Raw genomic sequence first — 21,450 nt, forward strand, 5'->3', positions numbered from 1 at the left:
ATGTCATGTTCATCGGAATACTTTCTCGTTATGTTATGTTAGTAAGGACACGTACCTTCGATATTTATGTTCACTATGATATCATGCGGGTCTTTCCCTTCTGTGGTGTCTAGCGACGCATTAGCCCGTTTAGCCCGACCAATCCAGGTTCAAGGAGTACGTATACAAACTCGCTTGGTGCGTCTATGTGTACGTGTGTGGGAAAGTACCACACATTCAATCATTTGTAGCGCGCTCTCTACTAATGACCTTGTTTTTGGCTCGCCTATACACCAACGAAGCATCTACAGTCAACATAACAAATGCTCTGGAAAACCACAATCAACTTACTACCCATTGCAAATCCGGTGATGACGAGCTGGGAAGCTTCTTGTTAATGAGTTCGGATGAGATTTGTAACCATCGGGTTAGAATTAAAAAAAAAAAAAAAACATGGAGAGAGAAAGCGTCTTGTTAATGAGTTGGTGGGGTTTGTAACAATTGGGTTGAAATAAAAAGACGATGGGTAGAGAAATCAATATTGTGACACTCGAGTAAAGAGAGGTACATGAATGGACCGAGATCACATCCAAATTAGAGGAATCCTGAGAATAAGATGACTAAGAAAAGCCTTCTTTTTTGGTGGCTCAATTGCAAAAACTCCATGATTAAACGTGTTTTACTTGGATCAATTCTATGTTGGGTGATCTCACGAGAATTTTTTTGAGATGCACGTGAGTGATGACAAAACATGTTAGAAGAACCTGTGTTGTGTTGGTCTGGGGACAGGGGAATGTCGAGGCCATCCGAATTTCTAATTTCCAATCAACCAAACCTAACTCAACCCGTATATATCCCTAACCTTGGTACCTCAAATTTCCAATCAAGTACGAAGGTTGCTTCATGTTACTAGGGTTTGTTCGGTAAGATGGTGACAATCACATGAACCTCACATGCCTTACTGATCCTCATCAAAACAACCGTTCTAATTTCTGGGTTCAAGAGTATTTGCTATAACCAGTTGAACTATGCTCGAACTAAGAACATACAATTTCATCAAGTACGAAGGTTGGTTCGTGTTACTAGGGTTTGTTCGGTAAAATGATGAGAGTCACGTGAACCTCACGTGCCTCACTGAATCCCCCATCAAAACAACCAACCATCCCTGAAAACTAATAAATACAAATCAAACAAAAAAAACAGTTCACAGATGTGCACTGTTGCATGCAATTCGCTCACTTCTTTCTCATTGTTTGCAATGAAACCAAACCTGAGATCCAAATTTAATGAAATTTCACTGTTCGAGGCTGAAACACATTTACTACAATACCCTTTTATTACTCTCAACTGTCTCTTCCTCTCAATTTGGCTCTATAAAATCCCATCGCCATGCATGACATCTTCATCTAGAGGGTAGAGAAGCCGAGCCATGGCGAAGATTCACGTTGTTGTTGTCGTGGTCGTGTTTGTTTTGCTCGTTGTGCATGCAAATGGACGTAACGTTCCAGGTTGTTAAACTATCACTAAACTCAAAAGTTTTATATAACGAACAAAATGTTTGTGTTGTTAATATTTTAAATATAGGTGGTGGTAGCGGAGATGGGGATGGAATGGTAGACATGGCTGTGGCACCGGTAGCGGGTCAGCCGAGCAGCAACGATGTCGACCAAAAGAATATCTATGGTGGGGTTGGAGGGTTTGCAGGGATGGGTGGCTACATTGGAGGATTGTTTCCACATCTTGGTGGGGTTGGTGTAATTGGGAAGTACGGCGGAATTGGTGGTGGGATTGGGTTTGGTCACGGTGGCTTTGGAGGCGGAGTTGGCGGCGTTGGCGGCGTAGGTGGTGGAGTTGTGCCATTTCCTTGAGCAATGGTTATGTTATTAATGTGTGTGTTTTGTTTGTGTGTTGGTTTAATTTTCTAAAATTTGTGGTAATGTAGAATCTTTTTTCCCTTATATTTGCATTATTTTCTGTTTTTATGCTCTTGAGTTGATTTTAAATAATTATTTTATTTATAAAAGTTCAAATTTTGGATATGCTTTTTAAAACTATGATGTTAACGAGAGCACGTAACGGGTCAAAGTGGACAATACGTGTTAGACACCGGGCGGTTTGTTAACGAGGACGCTAGGCCTCCAAAGGGGGTGGAATGTGAGATCCCATATCGGTTGGAGAGGAGAACGAAACATTTCTTATAAGGGTGTGAAAACATCTCTCTAGAAGACATATTTTGAAACGGTGAGACTAACGACGATACGTAATGGGTCAAAACGAACAATATGTAGCAGACTAGTTGATGATTTTGAATGACTTTTATCGTGATGAGATCTTCAGCGAAAGAACCAAAATCAATCACGGATAAAAATGCAATAACAAATTTCAAAATATACACGAGATAGAGAAATTTGTGCAAGCGGAAGTTTGAAGAAGGTACCGATTCAGTCAGTTCGTCTAGACCAATGGTTCATTCAGACCACGTCTTGCCCCAGTTTTGATGGGTTGACCCTTTTTTTACCGTTTCTTGAGTCGATTTTAATCGTGTTAATATTATAATTTTAGGGTTTAATTGAGAGATTTTGGAGAATTTAATAGATGAAAATCAAATTAAAGTAGATGTTTTGAATTTGTAGCTCCCATCAACCGTCTCGGTTCGAGGGTTTTTTCCTTCGAGTCAGGTCCACTCCTTTCATAAAACAAAGTCAAAATGACCGGCTCAATGAGCCGCCTTTGAGCAGTGCTTCTCCTGTCAACTCATAGAAACTCGAACCAATCAGTTTTGTTCCACTTTGAAGCATATGACCGGCACCGGTGCTACTGCAATGACCATCAACGGCAACAATTTTCTTTTCGAGCCAAGCTTATAGGAGAAGCTTGATTTATTATGCTTAGCACGTAATATTTCAACTAAAAACTATGTTGTAGATTTTAAATTGTTAAAAGATTATGGTGTAATATTAAAATTTAAATATTTGTTTATGAAATATATTGATTTATCATAATTAAAAAAAAATTAAAATAAATATTATATTAAAAAATAAAATTTTAAAATAACTATTTTTAAAAGAATAAATGATAAAAAATTATCCATACTCAATTCCTGTAAATTCACCAAAAAAATAAATGGAAAATTTTGCTGGAAATAGAGAAGACTTTTTCGTCCCCACCTTGTCTCGTGTATATCTCCAATATTAATTTAATTACTAATTTATATTTATTATTTTATTAATAATGATAGATAGTCGTTTATCATAACGACAGTTTAGGTGTTAAAATATTTATGAATAATAAACCGAATTAAAAAGAAAAAAAAAATGTGTTATTTACGAAATAATAATTATGTTGCTATATTTGCAAATATGGAAGGTGATTCAATTGCCACCTGTTAAAATTTCTCTAAAATTTACAAAATTATTTAAATTAAATTACAAAATTATCCTTTAACAAATTTAAAATTAATAATTTCTAGGTTTTGTATAAAATTGATTTTATCTCATTATTTAACTAAAATTTTAAATTAACAAATTATTTCATTAAAAGTAGGGCAAATGCAATGCTTTTTTTATTTTAAAATTAAGATTATTTCCTTATTAAATAAAGATTATTTATTAACTAATGGAAAAAAAAATATATATAAAAATGGAAAATAAATGAAAGGAAATTGTAAATATGCAATTAGTATAGACTCTCCATATTCTTATCTTTTATGTAAAATAAAAAAAAATAAAAAAAATAAAAAAGAAATAAAAAAACATGTAACATTTAATAACATACCATAAAGGCATTTGAGAATTGTCCCATTTGGAAAGATAATAATTATAAAAAAAAATATATCATAATTTTTATTTATTTTCATTTTATTTTTATTGTTGAGGTCAATGCTAACTTAGGATTATACCGACACATTTTCTACTACAGGACAGACCATGACTGTATTTTAAAGATAAAAACAAACTTGCATGCAACATGAAATTAGAGTAGAGCGGGAATAAGGTAGCTTCTCCATTTCCGTCTCTGTATTCACCCTCTATGTTAGGTTGAGGTAGAGAGAGTGTGACAGATTAAAGAAAATTGTTATTTGAACGGTCAATTTCTTTTTTAAAAATATATATTTTTACAAAATTCATATCAAATTATTTAATTATATTGTTTAACTATAGAATTCTAACATATCCAATATTATAAAATATAATAAAAAATGGGATAAAGAACGAAGAACACGGGTGAGAACTTTTTTCTTCCACTCTATCATTTCTCGTCTAAACGGGTATTCTTACTCCAATACGTCCAGTGGATTCGTGTCTTTGTAGAGCAATAAAGATTTTCAATATTATTTTTAAATAAATTCGAAATAACATAACATGAACGAATTAATATTAACTTTTTTCGAACCGAAGCAAAAACAAAAACCCATTTCGAAAATCACTTTTTTCAAATAACCCATTATGCAATTTTTTTTTTTTGGACACTAGGGTGGTGAAATTTCTTCTTTTTCATAGCACTAAAATATTGTCATTTTTAATATAGTTTTTTTTTTAATTAAAAAAATGGCATTTTTTTTTGACATTTTCCTCAATAAATACCTAAATCAAAACCAAAACCCATTAAAAAGAGAGGAAAAAAAAAATAATAATAAGGGAAATGAAGAAGAAAATTCTGAACGCCATTGTCCTCCTCCTCTTCATCTCAGCATTCTCCTTCTTCATCTTCATCATCCAACCAGACAGACTATACCTACACGGTGTCGTTTACGAGGTTCGGGTCATCAATGGCTTCACCAACAATTCATCTTTGCCTTTGGTCATATGGTGTTCTTCAAAAGACAGCGATTTAGGTGGGAGGGCGTTGCAAGAACACGATGATTTCAGCTGGAGAGTCACAACCAAGATGTGGAACACCAACCAATTCTGTTGTACCATGAAATGGGATGCCAAGAGGAAGTCTTTTGATGCGTTTAAGGTTCCTAGGGACTTCTACCGATGTGGGATTTTCAAGAAATGTTCTTGGTTGGTTAGGGAAGATGGCTTCTACTTTAGCCCTGATGAGGTTAATTGGAAGAAGGATTTTCAGTGGTGATCCATCAAAACACACACACACACACACAACACCTATTTGTGTAATGTTAATATGTTACGTTGGTCTGTTTTTGTTTGTTTTCTTATGCTCTCTTGTGTCTTGTCTTGTTGATTATGGAATGAAATGAGAAGATAAAAGCAACAACGTTAATTAGCTCTATTCTTGTTTTGTTTTTCTGGGTTGATTCATGTCCACGAGGTCAATTTAAATAAGAACAACAACTTTTGATTAGTTTATTGTTTGATTGAGTTTATCAACTTTAATTTGTTTATTATTTGCAGATCTCTCNAAAAAAAAAAAAAAAAAAAAAAAAAAAAAAAAAAAAAAAAAAGTGATATGGATGGAAAAGGAGGAGCACTTAGATTATTTATGGTAAGGTTTTATTATTATAATTTCTAGTACAGGGGACGGGGCAGATATTGTTCTATTTAGCTTTATTTCTTGAATTTCCCTCTTAAGGTTTTTAAAATGTGTCGCCTAGGGTTGAGGTTTCTACACTCTCTCTAACAGATGTGAGATCTCATAGTCCACACTCTTTCGAAGTCAACGTCCTCGCTGACATACCATCTAGTGTCCACCTCCCTTTGGGGCTCAGCGTTTCACACCCTTATAGAGAATGTTTCGTTCTCCTCTCCAATTGATGTGGGATCTCACAATTCACCCCTTTAGGGGCCCAACATCCTCGCTGGCACTCGTCTGGTGCCCACCTCCCCTTGGAGCTCAGCGTTCCACACCCTTATAAAGAATGTTTCGTTCGCCTCTCCAATTGATGTGGGATCTCACAATCCACCCGCTTTGGGACCCAACATCCTCGCCGGTGCTCGTCCCTCACTCAAATTGATGTGGGATCTCACAATCCACCCCCTTTGGGGCCCAACATCCTTGCTAGCACACCGTCTGGTGTTCACCTCCATTCGGGGCTAAGTGTTCTCGCTGGCACACCGCTCGGTGTCCACCCCTTTTAGGGCACAATGTCCTCGTTGGCACTCCGTTTGGTGTCCACCTCCCTTCAGGGTTCAGCGTCCTCATTGACACACTGCTCGGTGTCTAGCTTAGATATCATTTATAACAGTCCAAACTCATCGCTAGCAGATATCTTCTTTGGGTTTTCTTTTTCGAGCTTTCCCTCAAAGCTTTTAAAACGTGTTTGTTAAGGAGAGGTTTCCACACACTTATGTTTGGTACGGCCTCAAACCAATGTGAAATCTCACTTTTTTTTTTTTTTGAGAAATTTAATGTGGGCATGATGTAAAATTGTATTTTTTAATAAAAGTATTTTCTCTTTTATGGGACATGTGTGCAAGAGACAAAACGCCACCTCAAATTCACAATGTCGGGTTTTCTATGGTTTGAATGTTTTGTTGGATGCCTTTTTTGCCATTATAAATTATTGGGAAACATAAATTTACAATAATTAGGTGGAAATGTAAAGAGGTTAGCATATAATTATTTAGTTTCAAAATTTAGTCTTCAAGAAAATTAAGATTTCAAATTTACCAAATAAATTTAGTCTTCATTTGGTATTATTTTATTAATGTTTTCAATGTTAAATTCTAAAAAAACTAAAAATAAAATATTTTTAGAATTCAATTCTTAACGATATCAAAATTAAAGAAATGGTGAGAAAATTTTAGGGGCATAAGGGACTTTTCCTCCCTATATCTTCCCACCATCGTCACGTTGATTTCATCCATTCTTGATGATGTGCCCCTAGCCTCCTTATTCTTCGATAGACTAATGACGTTCTGTATAGTTATATTCATAATATCTGATTAGCCGGTCATTATGGATAAACACAAATCTTATAAAACAAAAAATCAAATAGTTATCGAACAAAAAGAAAAAATAATACCCGAGTAAAGGATGAGTACATGGATGAACCGATACCACATTCGAATGAAAGCAATTATGAGGATAAAAGAGTTGAAAGTCATTACTGATACCGAACAAGTCCACAATTTTTTTCCAGTGGTTCAATCATAAGAAGTTCATCGTTACATGAGTTTTGCTTGGAACAATTATATATTAGGTGACTTCCCGGAAATTTTCTTAAAATGCATGTGNTAAAAAAAAAAAAAAAAAAAAAAAAAAAAAAAAAAAAAAAAAAACAGTAAAATGGTGGCAAGATTGACCTAAAATAATAGTTGTTGGAAACCCGACAAGTTGGAGACTGTTGTGAGTAAGTGGATAATGTCCATTAGCTACAAGTTTACTGTTCGACCACATTCGAGGATAAAAATATACATGTCGCCCATGCCTGCCTCTCTCGGTGTTTCCTCCAATACATAAAATTGGAGAAACACAAAGAAAAATCAGCTGAAAAAGTTGGAACACTCACTATGATCTCAAATGTTCTTCAAGGATGGAGACTAATCACAAGCACCAATGTATAACCACAAACACTAGTCTTTTTTCATCTATAGTATGCTTAGATTTGCCTTTCGCGATATCCGGCTTTGTGTTTTTTACCTGTTCTGCTCACGCAAACGCTTACGTACCTTTTTACTTTTTGGTTTTGCTTTAACACATCGGTCTATTGGAGAGGAGAACAAAACATTATTTATAAGGATGTGAAAACCCGAAAGGGAAAGCTTAAAGAAAACAATATCTGTTAGCGGTGGGCTTGGACCGTTACAAATGGTATCAGAGCCAGACACCGAGCAGTGTGTTAGTGAGAACGCTGGGCCTCGAAGGGAGATGGATTGTGAGATTCTATATCGATTGGAGAAGGGAACGAGTGTCAACGAGGACATTGGGTCTCGTCTCGAAGAAGGGTGGATTGTGAGATCCCGCATCTATTGGAGAGGAGAACGAAACATTCTTTATAAGGGTGTGAAAACCTCTCCTAGCAGACGCGTTTTAAAACCTTGAGGGGAAGTTTGAAAGAAAAAACCCAAAAAAGACAATATCTCTCTAACCGTTGCTACGATCATCAATTATTGCACATCGAGAAAGTAAACCATCGAATTTTGAGATAATACTCGAATTTGGTAGTAAATTGTGATCTTATCCTTTAATAATAGGGTTTGAGATTTCTCTTATCTCCATCCTTTTTTCATCACTCTTATGGTTTCCCATTCACAAAACACAAAATTGAATGGTTGGGTGCTTTCAGCTTGTATGGTCTCTTTCACACAAACAATAATATTATTCTAAAAGCAAAAGTTAAGTGGAGTCGTGTACCATGCGATACTGTTTGGTTTAGCTCGTAAATTGATGTGATGCTAGTTCTATACGCTTTGATGTCTAAATCGAACGGGAATTTGAGTTCATTTGTAAGAATGTAAGTGTTGAGTAGTTCATCTCCCGCGTGAGGTTGATCTAGAGTTTCTAGCTGCTCCAAATGATCTGCTCATAAGAACGTTCTACGTTCTAATCTCAATCTCGAGCTTCGTTTAGCATTTGTGATATCAGGGTTTCACCCACAACACATGTTCACTTCTTTTAAGTTTACTAGAAGCAAACAAAATGGGACATGTTGGAAGACACTTAGAATGATTTTCTTCAAAATTGGTGCATGATTTGTGGAGTGGTAGCCTTTGAATATGACCAAATATTTAATGGGTGCACCACCAACATCACTATGAAGAATATTCGACAAATATACAAAAGATTAATTCTACCTACCTTCATGTTTTAATCTTTTAGGTCGAGTACTTGTAAGATATGTAATTAAATGCGGGTTTCTATACTTTTGCACCCACCAATGAGAGGGAGCTTAGACCTGTTAGATTTCGTGAAACCGAACGACGCGTTATTTGTGACTCAGTAGGAAGAAGGTGAAACTACACATTTCCGTATTCAGAGCATTGTTTGAGTGAACAAGTAGCACTTACAATACAAAGCGTTCTTGAAGAGACCCATCAACAATGTAGTTGAGAATTAGGCATCATTATGGCGCTTCTTTAGTTCAAGCACTGTACGTCTAATTCCGCCCAGTTGAGAAAATAGAGATCAAGACCATGATATTCTATGAAAAGATAGGACGTATCATGATTGCATGTGATTAATATTTTCTAACCCCAACAGTGAGGTCACTTACTGAGTATTTTTAAATACTCAATCCACGTGTCACTTTTTTTCACGTAAAGGTAAGACACCCTGATACAGATAACGACATTGCTACGAAGGACATGAAAATGAAGTTGAGATACATGTATCCATGTTTGGTTTAATAGCCCTTAGGTTAGATCAATGTGTTGCTTTATTTTATTTTAGGGTCATTACAGTTGTAGTGAGCGGTAGAAAATCTTATTTATGTTACGATGATCCACCATGATAACCAACGTACTCATTTCCATAGTTTTATAAGAACCGATTAACCACGTCGGTTTTTGGTTTGAGACTTTTGTACCAAAAACGCTTTCGTCCGAGAATGAACTCCATAAACCCTACCATTTATCCTTGATAAAGTGAGCTATTCTGAAACAGAACTCACTATACACAAGACATAGGTTGAATTGACTGCCATTTTCAATATCTTTTAATTTCACTGTTTGAGCAATACCTTAGATATCCCATCCTTTTGTCGCCTCAACAAAAGGCATTACCTAGTTTACTCCTTTTTAGTTTAATAATATATACAATTTTATGTGTGGGATGACTTGACACGAAGCAATTTATGAGCATGACGTGGACAACATTTGTCGGTAGAGTGTTCACGAGTTGTGTTGGTTGGATCGAGAAAAAAATAGAACACATCTAAACCTAAACCTAACTCGTTGGCGGAGTAGCTCAAACATTTTCTTCCATCCCCGTTTATTAGATTTTTTTCAAAATCTAGGGTTAGAGCATGCAATAGGATATACTTATATCGGGAAATGTTCACGGGGCAAGGAGAGGACAAGGATACGAACGATTTGAACGACTACAATTGCTTTCCAATGATCAGAAATCATTTCTACACGGTTAAGATACGAACGATTTTGGCGATGATAAAATCAAAATGACTCCCAATCACACTAACGATCATTGTTAAACTAGGACGAGACGAGTTTTGTTCATTCAATAGCAAAAGAGAAAGGTAGGGTTTGGAACACTGATTTAGATATGAAATATAAAAGAGAATTTATTGTACAAATGAGAGTGTTTGTGCAAAGATGAAACTTTTTAATGTATTTTTTGTAGTTTTGTTATTGATGTTCAAACGTATGATCATCTTATATTTACTTGGAACTCTCAACCTCACTATAATGGATTGTTTGGGAAGCTGCCAAACAGGATGGGACACTTCACATAAATCCAAATCAAAATGGTGTTATATTCCTTTTGACATCGATCATTAACAGATATTGTCTGCTTTGGCTTGCGATGTATAGTCGTTAGTTTCACGATTTTAAAACAGAAAAATTTATAGGGTATGTTTCGTTTCCTTCTCCAATTGATGTGGGATCACACAATCTACTCCCTTGGAGACTCCGTCCTCACTGGCACACTGTTCGATGTCTTGCTCGGATACCATTTGTAACAGTTCAAGTCCATCGCTTTGTCGTCAGTCTCACGGTTTTAAAACGAAAAATATTATAAGACATGTTTCAGTTCCCTCTCCAACTGATATGGGATCTCAAAATTCACCCCGTTTAGGGACTCAGTAAGGACGCTGGCACACAACCCGATGTCTTGCTCATATACTATTTGTAACAGCCCAAACGCATCGCTAACATATATTGTTCGCTTTAAAACATGTTTGCTAGGGAGAGGTGTCCACACCCTTTTAAGATATGTTTCATTTCTCTATTCAATCGATGTGGAATCTCACAATCCACCTCCTTTGGGGACCCAACGTCCTCACTAGCATACCGCCCAATATCTTGATCAAATACCATTTGTAATAGCTGAAGCCCAATTACTAATAGATATTGTCTATTTTAGTCCATTACAGAGGTTTACACACCCTTATAAGATACGTTTCGTTCTTCTCTCCAATCACCGAGTGTTGTCTAATGGTTTGAGAATTGGAATCTCTGTTTTGGCTATTAGGTTTTTGGGAGCATCTTCCCCATTTCTCAAGAACCCTAAATTTCCTCAAATAAAGTACAGTACTTTATGAAACAGGAAGCAAGGTCTGCCATAAAACAAGCACAAAAATGGAAGAAAGAAAACAAACAAGAAATAAAAGTGAGAAAAGAAGGCATTGAAGAAGAAGAACTCAGAACCCATTTTCTGCTTTACACTTCTCTTTCTTCTTCATGGAATCAAACTTCCAATTTGGTGATGATGAAATGAAGAAGCCAAATATGGGTTTTAAATTGTTTGTTTTAATTTTATCCAAACAGGGAAACAAAATCAGAGAGAATCTTTGTCTTTTGATTTATCCTGGTTGGTCGAATGTGAGTTTGGGGAGTTTAATGATTGCATTTGTCGTTACCTTCCAAGATTTGCATTAATTATGAATGTGAGATTTGACACATTTTGTAATGCTTCAGAACATGTCGCCAAATTCAGCTTAAAGTTGAGTACTTCAAATTTAGCTTTGAACTGAAGAGAAAAAAGCTTTACCAACCTTGAAAATTGAAACAAAGTGGGATTGTGTCCAAAACAACAAAAAAACATGTCAGCCCATGATCTAAATCATACTCTCACCCATTTTTGTATTTTTCTATTGCATTTTATTGGAGCTTATCGAGTGATTTGAATGCTTACGAGAACCTATTGAAGCACAAATAATGCTTATCTAGTTTTACGGGCCTACTTCGACACGTTTTGAGCTTCTACTGACTTAATGGTTGCCTACTGTTCTTTATCGAATTATTACAATGCTTATCGGGACAACTCGGACAAATGTCATGCCAATTAGGAATTACTGAGGCCTACTAATGCTTTATAATGCTACCACAGGCACCGAGATGTCATATGCCTTTGCAGCTCGCTCGAGACATGTTAATTGTGAATTAATCTGAGTTAACTTAATATTTTGAGCTTCCCAACCTAAGCACTATCAAGGTAAGAATCGTTTGCGTGTCAAAGCTTGAATCTGTAATGCAACCTCCAACTCATGGGAAAGGGCACAATGTCGATCCTTGGGACAACTCGAGCAAGTATCATGCCAACTAGGAACTATCGAGTCCTAATGATGCTTTGTGATGTCACCATGTGTATCAAGATGTTATATGCCTTTAAATCTCTCTTCGAACACTTGTTAACTTTATATTTGAAACTTCCCAAACTTCCATCATTCTAAGAACCATCAAGACATGAACCATTTTGTGTCCATATCGAGTCATTTCTACACAACTCTAAAACGCAACCTCATGGAAAAGGGCACAATGTCAACACACCCGTGTCACTAGACACTGTCATTAAAATTTCATTCCCGAAGTGAAACGTGCAAAGACACTCATCTTGCAATACTTGCCACTCCCACTCCATGACACATATATGCGTCGCGGGTGGCTCACTTAGGCAACGAGGCCAAGGAGTGTCAGAGAACCAACATCACGTCTCCCCCTACAGTACATTCTACGACATACTTAATCTAACACCCAGGCACGTAAAAATGACAAATTCATACATCAACGTGGAGTGTCATATGATGTCCGATTGACACCAAATTTTTGTTCAACGAAGAAGCTTACGAATAAACGAGATTCCAACTTTTAGCTTAAGCATCATTCAATCTTCTTTTTACAAACGAAAAAAAAAAAATTAACTATCTCTGCCATTAGAGGATGATGATGAATAGATCAACGAGGAAGCAGAAAAGCTTGTGTTGAGTAAGCTTCTGGTTGACAATTTTGAAGAAGATGATTCAATTCCAACTCCATTGCCATTATTTGAGCTCTTGTTGTTCTTCTCTTGCCCTCCATTTGTAGGGGAGGCCCCACCTTTGAGCAACATATCAACTTTTGCATACTCTTCTCTTTCATGTTTGATTCCTTTCAGCATCGCTTCCACATCTTTCATCGTCGGTCGCTCGTCCGGTGTCGAGTTTACGCACAATAACGCTATGCCTAAAACTTGCATCATCTCCTCTATTTCTGTCTCTGGTCTCGATTGCAATCTCGGGTCAAGGACTTCGTTCCCTCTCTTTCTTCTCACCCAATCCACTATGTGTAGTCCGTCTGGTATCGTTGGGTCGATCGGTTGTTTTCCTGTTAAGACTTCGATTATCACAACTCCGTAGCTGTAGACATCACTCTTCTCGGTTATCTTCATCATGTAACCATATTCTGAAACAGACAAAAGTTGAGTACTGGATTAGATATATCGACTTTGTCTCGCTATATGTCTCGAGTGATCGAAAGAAGGTGCTTACTTACCGGGAGCAATGTATCCATAAGAGCCTGCAACTGTGTTGGATGACCTACCGAAATCTCCGTTGTCGATAAGCTTGGCTAGACCGAAATCGGCAATATAGGCCTCGAATTCGAGACCGATGAGAATGTTGTTGGCCTTAATGTCCCTATGAACAATTGGAGGGACACAATCATGGTGCAAATAGGCAAGGCCTTGTGCTGCACCAAGTAAGATTTGGTATCTTAGATCCCATTCCAAGGCATTCCCATTTCTCTCATGTAAAAGACTTCCCAAGCTACCATTCGGCATATAATCGTACATTAACAATCTCGTGTTTCGATTCGAACAACATCCCAAGAACCTCACGATGTTCTTGTGACGTATCGAGCCTAGAGTTTTAACCTCGGCCGAAAAAGAATCCCTTACTCGACATTTATCGTCGCTATTATCTGTTTCCATCATTGTTGGCCATAGCTTCTTCACGGCAATCACTTCCCCGTTATCCAATTCCGCTCGATAAACCATCCCCGAACACCCTTTCCCGATCACATTGCCATCCACAAGAAGCCTCAACACTGACTCAACAGAGAAATTCAGTTTTTGGAATGGTATGAATTGCCAAGGCCAAGTATCTCCCATCTCCGAATCCTCGTCTCGAATCATCTTCCGTGCTCGAATCACCGCGATTAACCCCATTACTATCATCATAAATGTCAGGACAATAAGCAATGCAATGGCTAGCTTCCACTTTCGTGATCTCGTTGTATCATCACCGTCACTCGTAAGTCCTTCTCCATCTGAATCCGTTACGAAACACGAATCTTTAATAGACGAACAGAGACCATCGTTGCCAGCCAAGTCGGTCGGTGACAGCTGTCTGAAAAGCTTATTGTCCGGAAGAAAACCATTGAATTCATTGAAAGAAATGTTAAGCAATACAAGATTGTCAAGCCCTGCAAGCGGTTTCAAATCACCTTCAAGCCTGTTATGTGAAAGGTCAAGAACAGACAGCTTATTAAGTCCAGACATTTCAAAAGGCAATGAACCAGTCAGCTCATTACAGCTAAGGTTGAGAGCGATCTCGAGCGATACGATCGAACCCAACTCGACCGGTACGTTCCCGGTGAGTTGATTGCTGCTGAGATCAAGTAGTTGGAGATTTGAACAGAGTTTAAGCGATGTGGGAATTGTTCCTGAGAAAGAGTTTCTAGCTAGAATGAGCTTATTCAAAGAAACAAGCTGTCCTAAGCTAGCTGGAATCCGACCAACAAAATTGTTGGATGAGACATCCAACACTTGAAGCTCCGACAGTGAAGACAGTGATTCAGGCAATGAACCTTTCAGTTCATTGCTGCTTAGATCAATCATTTCCAAAGCTCCACAGCTCCCAATCTCAGCAGGCAATGATCCTGTAAGATGATTTCCTGACAAATCAAGGAAATTCAAGCTCCGTAACGCACCGATCGACGCCGGGATCTCCCCCGTAATCCGATTGTTCCCAAGCCGCATTCGGAGAAGAGAGCTGCAGTTACCAATATCAGGTGGCAATGTACCAGAGATATCATTTGAAATCAACAAAAGATTAGTCAAGTTCTTGAGGTGAAACAATCCAGGAGGAATACTGCCAGTTAATGAATTATGAGACAAATCAAGAGCTTGAAGATATGAACAATTCGACAAACTCCATGGAATGTTTCCTTCCAGCTGATTCTGCCAAGCAAAGAACACATTCAGATTCCTTAACATCCCCAACTCAGGAGGGATCAAACCAGAAATCTCATTGCTATCAAGCTGCAACTGCGAAAGATTCGTAGCGTTCGAAAGATTCGAAGGGATCGAACCCGACACGTTATTGCTACTAATCATGAACTCCTCAAGGAAAGAAAGACCTCCTAAGGTTAAAGGAATTTCCCCAGAAAGAAAATTCAAAGAAAGATCAATCTTTTTCAAGCTAGAACAGTCACCAACTTCAGGTGGGATTGTTCCAGCTAACTCATTCTGCCATAGAAACAGCTGCTCAAGCTTCTGCAGCTTACCAATCTCCTTTGGTATTGAACCAGAGAGACTATTTTCATACAGAAACATGTTGACAAGCTCAGAACAGTTGCCTAGCTCCGGTGGAATCTCGCCGGAGATCATGGTGGTGTAAATGGATAAAGTTTGAAGCTTTTCAAGTTTGCCTAAAGAATTAGGCAAAGGGCCTGAAATTCTAGTGTCAGCCAACCCCAAAATGGTTAGATTTCTGCAATTTCCGATCTGATATGGGATTTCTCCATTGATATCTCTGTTTCCACCAGCTCTAAGAATCTCAAGATTCCTCATTTTTCCCATATCAGAAGGGATTCCTCCACTCAGTTTATTGTCAAACAAGAGCAAGTTCTTGAGGGACTTACAATTGGTAAGCTCAAATGGGATTTTCCCAGCCAGCTGGTTGGAGTTCAAGATCAAATCCTCAAGCTTCTCGAGCTTTCCAATGGTTGTTGGGATTGTTCCGACAAGGTTGTTTGAGCTCAAATCAATGAGTGTGAGCTCAGTGCAGTCACCAATGTCGGAAGGAATGGGGCCGGTGAGATTAGCATCAGAAATGACCAGCCTTTGAAGAGAGTGAAAAGAGGAGAGATTTGAAGGGAAAGGGAGATGAAGAGGGATTGAAATGATGCTGATTTGAGTGACAAAGCCTTGAGGAGAACAAGTAATGGAGGTCCAGTTACAGGGCGTTGAGTCACGGACATTCCAATCGGAAAAAACAGGGGAAACAGGGGAAACAGGGGAAGTGTGAAGCCATGAGAGAAGAATTGAAGCTTCTTCATGGATAGTTGCAGCAAAAGAGGAGAGAGAGAAGAAGAAGAAGAAGGGGAAGAAGAGGAATTTGGTGGACATTTGCCTCAAATTCCAAACTTTTCTTCTTGGGTTTGCATAATTTAGGGGTTTCAAAACTCTCTCTCCTTATGGGAATGTGAGTTTTTGAGAGTGTTTGCTCTTCCTTGACATCGACTCCAGCTCAAATAAGAGTGTACAAATGCCTAGGATTTGGTTCTAACCAAATAAAAAGCAAACCCACCAACACAAACATATTTTAACTCCAAATAACGTTGTTGGTCTTTTTCAATTCAGTCCTACACTTCGTTCATGTGCTCATTTTTACTAACCTTGCTCAATACAAAGGGAAAAAGGGTTTTCGTTTTGTTAAATGGAGGTTTGTTTTCGTCCTCGTGATCAACAACACGGGTTTAGTCCATGTCAGGTTTGAACCCAATAAGATCGTGTTTTCGATATGTGATTTGGGAGACTTACGAGATTGTTCATGTCAATAGTCTTTCCCTGCAAATTATGTATGGGCAAGTTATTATATGTAAGTTATGTATGTGCAAACTATGCATATCTATAACAGGTACTATGTTTGGATAGACGTGGTTCTATTAGAGGATCACGAAATAATCTCTCGTGACGATTTGTCTAACAGGACTGACCTAGATAATCACTAAAACAGTATTTGCCTTGAAGACCACAGTCGAAGAAGAGATATTAGAGCACATTCAGGATGACAGGACACCGGAAAAAGCATGAGACATGTTCGGGACACTTTTCTTAAAGAAAAATGATACGAAGTTACAACTTCTGGAGAACGAGCTGTTATCAATCTCACAACATGACATGACGATTACTCAAAAAATTTAAGAGTTTAATTGAAACAACTATAAATACACCCGTGTAAACTAACGTTTTCCAATGGACCAACTCCAACAAATTTAATTTTTCAACCATGATTGTAGTAGGGATTATAGGGTTCAAATCTTTGAAATTAGGGTTCTAAGGATGAAATTAGAACTTCAAGTTCTTTGTATATTTATATAGATGTGAAAAGAAAGTGAGCAACAAGACACAAACCTTAAAAAAAACATATTTAAGTGGACATAATTAATATTAAAAACCAAGTGGTTTAAAACTCCAATGTCTTGAGATCCAAGAAGCTGCAGCTCCAGCCACCAGCCACCTGTCTCTGTCACTCTCATATTAATCAGAAAGGAATGAAATAAACAAATATAAAACTTTAGCTTAAAATTTTAAAACATTATTCCATTTCTGATAATTTAGTACACAAAAACTTAGATATATAATATATAATATGCTTAAGACTTACTTATTGTCATAAAATGGTTTGCCAGAGATTGGTTCACGCGGCCTCTGCAGAACTCACATGACCAACATCAACAAACCCTACCCTTCTCATCTTGTCTTTCGGCTCTACTTTGTTCGGGTTTTTTTCCTTTTTACGACACGATAGTGAAGATTTGAACTTCAACCTTACGAGAAAAATGGATGGCCTTAATTAGTCGATGTGGGACTCCTCTCTCAACAATCCTCGACAATCCTCCCCTCGAACAAAATACATCGTAGAGTCTCCCTTAAGGTCTGTAGAGCCCTCGAATAACCTCCCCTTAATCGAGTCTCGACTTTTTTTTTGTAGCTCTCGAACAAAGTACACCCTTTGTCGACACTCGAGGATTCTATTGACATGGCTAAGTTAAAGGGCATTGTTCTACTCTGCTGCTCTCATGGCTTTACTTTTGATTTTCTCAAAAAACTTAGTAACAATGGAGATGTATTCCTTACTTAAAACTCTAGCATTTAACAGTTGAGCTATGCTTATATTGGCACTGTTGTTTTCATAACGAAAGATGATAACAAACAATGATTTTATCGAGAAGAATAAGATTCAGACATGTCTTTTATCAAACCAACTGTGTCGGAGAACATTATGGGACTTTCCTTAATCCTAAAATGACAAACTTTGTGGTTTTTTTACCTATTACGAACATTAGCAAATTGTAGAATAGAAATCATGATGAAGTGTAACGTGTGTTGTGTCAATAATCATCTTAGCTTGCCTTGAAAGAAACACCTAATTCATACATTTTTTTACCATGTATTTTCACAATACGCATGTGATAGATTAGTAATTAAGCAAAGTTTATTGTTTTTGTGCTTAATCCGTTAAATGTCGTGCATGAATACCCAGAATTTGGACTTTGAATCCGACACCTAATGACCCCGACATTCCTCTATGACATGGTTACTTCTTAAGAGTGAAAACTATCCTCACAAACCAACACGAGTCTTTCTAACATGTTTTGCTCTCACTCACGTGCATCTCAGAAAAAATTTCTATAAGGCCACCCAACATAGAATTGATCGAAGTAAAACACGCTTAACTATGAAGTTCCTATGATAAAGCTTCCAAACAGAACCGTCCACTATTTTGGTATAGTTAATAACTTTCATTTCTTTTAAATATTTATTAGTCATCCTATCCGCGTTATCGTTCTCCTTCAAATATGGTCTTGATTCATTCATGCATCACACTTTTATTCGGGTGTCACACCAAGACATGACCAACGATTATATCTTTAGGATCACTCGTTCGGATGTTGTCTCTATTCCTTCATATATCTCTTCTTTACTCGAATGTCATATGTCCATTGGATTTAATTACTGGTCATAATAATTTCATTGTCCTCCACAACTGTAATTAAATAAAATAAATGAATAAATAAAAAAATAAAACAAATTAGTGTATGCACTTAATATTTCAAAAAAATAATTAATTAAAGCACACGTAAACATTGGGAATAGATAAGTTTCATATGCATTTGTCACCCACTAGATCTTCTAATATTTTAATTCAATTTTTTTTTAATTATTTAATCCAAAACTTTATTTATGTGTTGAAATTAAGAAGAATTAAGACTTTTGGAGGAATCTCTATTATTTAATTCTAATACAATAAATTAATAAAATCACCCACCAATTTTCCATTTATTTAAAAAATATATTTATAATACACTTACAAAAATACCTTTAATACCCTTCGAAAACGAACTTCATAAATATCTTTAAATTTTTTAAAAAGTTCAAAACAAAAATATTATAAATTTTCAAAAATAATATTTAAAAGTCGAGATAACCTATGAGGTGTAGATAGACGATTTTCGTCTTTATATTGGCGGTAATAAATTTTTTTAAACTTTTTTTATAAAGATTAGGATATTTTTTTAAATAGAGTAATAAGCATATTTTTTTTTTTTATTATTTTTTTTTAATTTAACTATACTTTTTAAAGTTTTAGTGTATTTTTTAAAATAAAATATTAATAATTTTTATTTCAGAATTAATTTTAATCATTAAGTTAATACTGATGTCTTTAAGGGTGTTCGTTAGTTGGGTTGAGTCAGGTTTGAACTTTTTTTTAGACCAAATTCAATTGTTCGGGTTAGATTGGATTTATTGAAAAATTTTATTTTAATAAAAGTAAAATATTAGTTTATAAAATATCGATTTATTCATTTTTAAATATTTAATTAAGATTTACATTATATTATTACTACCGGAAGGAGATCTAATAGAAAATTCATAAATCAAAAGACAAAAACCTGAATTACAATCGAGAAAGTTACATATATACTAAATTTCACGAAGTGAACAAATTCACTCATACTCGTTCTCATTAACATCAAACGTAACCTAGAAACCTGAACTACAACCGAGAAAGTTACGTGTATACTGAATTTCTTGAACCGAACAAATTCACTCATACTCGTTCCAATTAACATCAAACCCAACCCAGGAACCTGAATTAAAATCGGGAAAGTTACGTATTTGTTGAAGGAGGAAATAAAAAGAGGTGGGAATCATGTGGATTTGAAAAATTCCCCCACAAGAGACTAATGGGCTACAATATTAAACAATATCAAAAGAACAAAAAGCAAAAGAAAATAAATATATTAAAAATTAGGGTTAATAAATTATAATAGTGGTAATGGTAGGTTTGGACAACATGAAGAACACATCCCATATTTTGAGGCCAACCACGTGACCAACACAATCATCTAAACAAAAAAATATTTCAATATAATTAAGCTGTGCCGAATTCAGAATCAGCAACTATGTGACTCGGTATTTCCTGTAACCCCTGTGACACAGTCACGTTACCTACTCCTCACTTTTTAAAAGTGAAAACTATCTCCACCGACCAACATGTATCCTTCCAACATGTTTTGTCCTCGCTCACATGTATCTTACAAAAATTTTCAAGAGGTCACCTAACATAGAATTGCTCCAAGCAAACCATTCCTATGATTAAGTCACCGGAAACGAGGACCTTGTTAGTATAGGAAGTAACTTTCATTTCTTTGAAGGGTTTATTAGTCATCCTATTCTTAGTATCTCTCTCAGTCATATTTGGTCTCAGTTCATTCATGAAGGAAGCACTGACTTTCAATTATTTTAAGCATTTTTAGTCATCTATCCTCAAGTTCACTCTCATTTGGATGTAATCTCGGTTCATTCATATACCCTTTTTTTTACTCAGATGTCACGTTGAATAATTTAAAATAATTTTTTTTTAATTATAGGGAAAAAAAATCCAATCATTAATAAGTGGGTTTAATGTATATTACAACAAACACAAAGGCATGAATGATGGACAAGAGTTGGTATGTTTAGGTAATGGGAAAGGAAGAAAAATAATTCACTAATAAATATATAATAATGTGTACTTATATTTAATTATATCTTTTATTAATGTAATGGTTAAAATATTATTTTAGTCTCTAAATTTTTATATTTATATTTATATTAAATAGATTTTTAATATTTAATATCTATTTAATAGATATACGAACTTTTAATTTTATTTATGATAGGTCTTTAAACTTTAAAAAACGTCAATATGGGTTCCTAAACTTTCGATTTTATTTCTAACGTGCATTTTTTAAATTAACAAATTTATTAAATATAAAATGAAATCGTATGTTTAAATACATAATTGAGAGCTACGGGACTTAATTAGAAATTTTTTAAAATTTAATGATCTAAAGATACAAAATAAAAAAAAAATTATGGATATATTAGATACTTTTAATTTTGAATTTAACGGGTTCTTACTTTTTAATTTTGTGTTTAATAAATATTTTTAAAAAATAAAATTTTAATTTTGGTATCTAATAAATTTATAATTTAAAATTTTTAAGAGTTAAAAAATTAATTTTATTATATTTGTGAATGTTGGAAAGAAAATTAAGAATATATATATATATATATATATATATATATATATATATATATATATATATATATATATATATATATATATATATATAA

The 21,450-nt window shown here is 35.7% G+C and overlaps 3 protein-coding genes across 3 annotated transcripts; 2 read left to right on the forward strand and 1 right to left on the reverse strand.

The window, feature by feature from the left end:
- The first annotated feature begins 1,401 nt into the window (after nucleotides 1–1,401).
- On the forward strand, nucleotides 1,402–1,957 carry LOC111779271 (glycine-rich protein 23-like). Its single transcript, XM_023659388.1, has 2 exons — nucleotides 1,402–1,487; nucleotides 1,564–1,957. The coding sequence occupies exons 1-2, from the start codon at nucleotides 1,409–1,411 to the stop codon at nucleotides 1,845–1,847; spliced, it is 363 nt and encodes a 120-aa protein (XP_023515156.1). The 5' UTR covers nucleotides 1,402–1,408; the 3' UTR covers nucleotides 1,848–1,957.
- A 2,663-nt stretch (nucleotides 1,958–4,620) lies between these two features.
- Nucleotides 4,621–5,214, forward strand: LOC111779241 (S-protein homolog 5-like). The gene has a single exon (XM_023659349.1). The coding sequence runs from the start codon at nucleotides 4,621–4,623 to the stop codon at nucleotides 5,053–5,055; it is 435 nt and encodes a 144-aa protein (XP_023515117.1). The 3' UTR covers nucleotides 5,056–5,214.
- Nucleotides 5,215–12,669: 7,455 nt separating this feature from the next.
- Nucleotides 12,670–18,349, reverse strand: LOC111778713 (receptor-like protein kinase 2). Its single transcript, XM_023658686.1, has 3 exons — nucleotides 18,307–18,349; nucleotides 13,314–16,235; nucleotides 12,670–13,223 (listed from the first exon to the last, which is right to left on the reverse strand). The coding sequence occupies exons 1-3, from the start codon at nucleotides 18,347–18,349 to the stop codon at nucleotides 12,700–12,702; spliced, it is 3,489 nt and encodes a 1,162-aa protein (XP_023514454.1). The 3' UTR covers nucleotides 12,670–12,699.
- Between the last annotated feature and the right edge of the window lie 3,101 nt (nucleotides 18,350–21,450).

This window comes from Cucurbita pepo, chromosome LG17 (assembly GCF_002806865.2).
Source record: "Cucurbita pepo subsp. pepo cultivar mu-cu-16 chromosome LG17, ASM280686v2, whole genome shotgun sequence".
Taxonomy (NCBI): domain Eukaryota; kingdom Viridiplantae; phylum Streptophyta; class Magnoliopsida; order Cucurbitales; family Cucurbitaceae; genus Cucurbita; species Cucurbita pepo.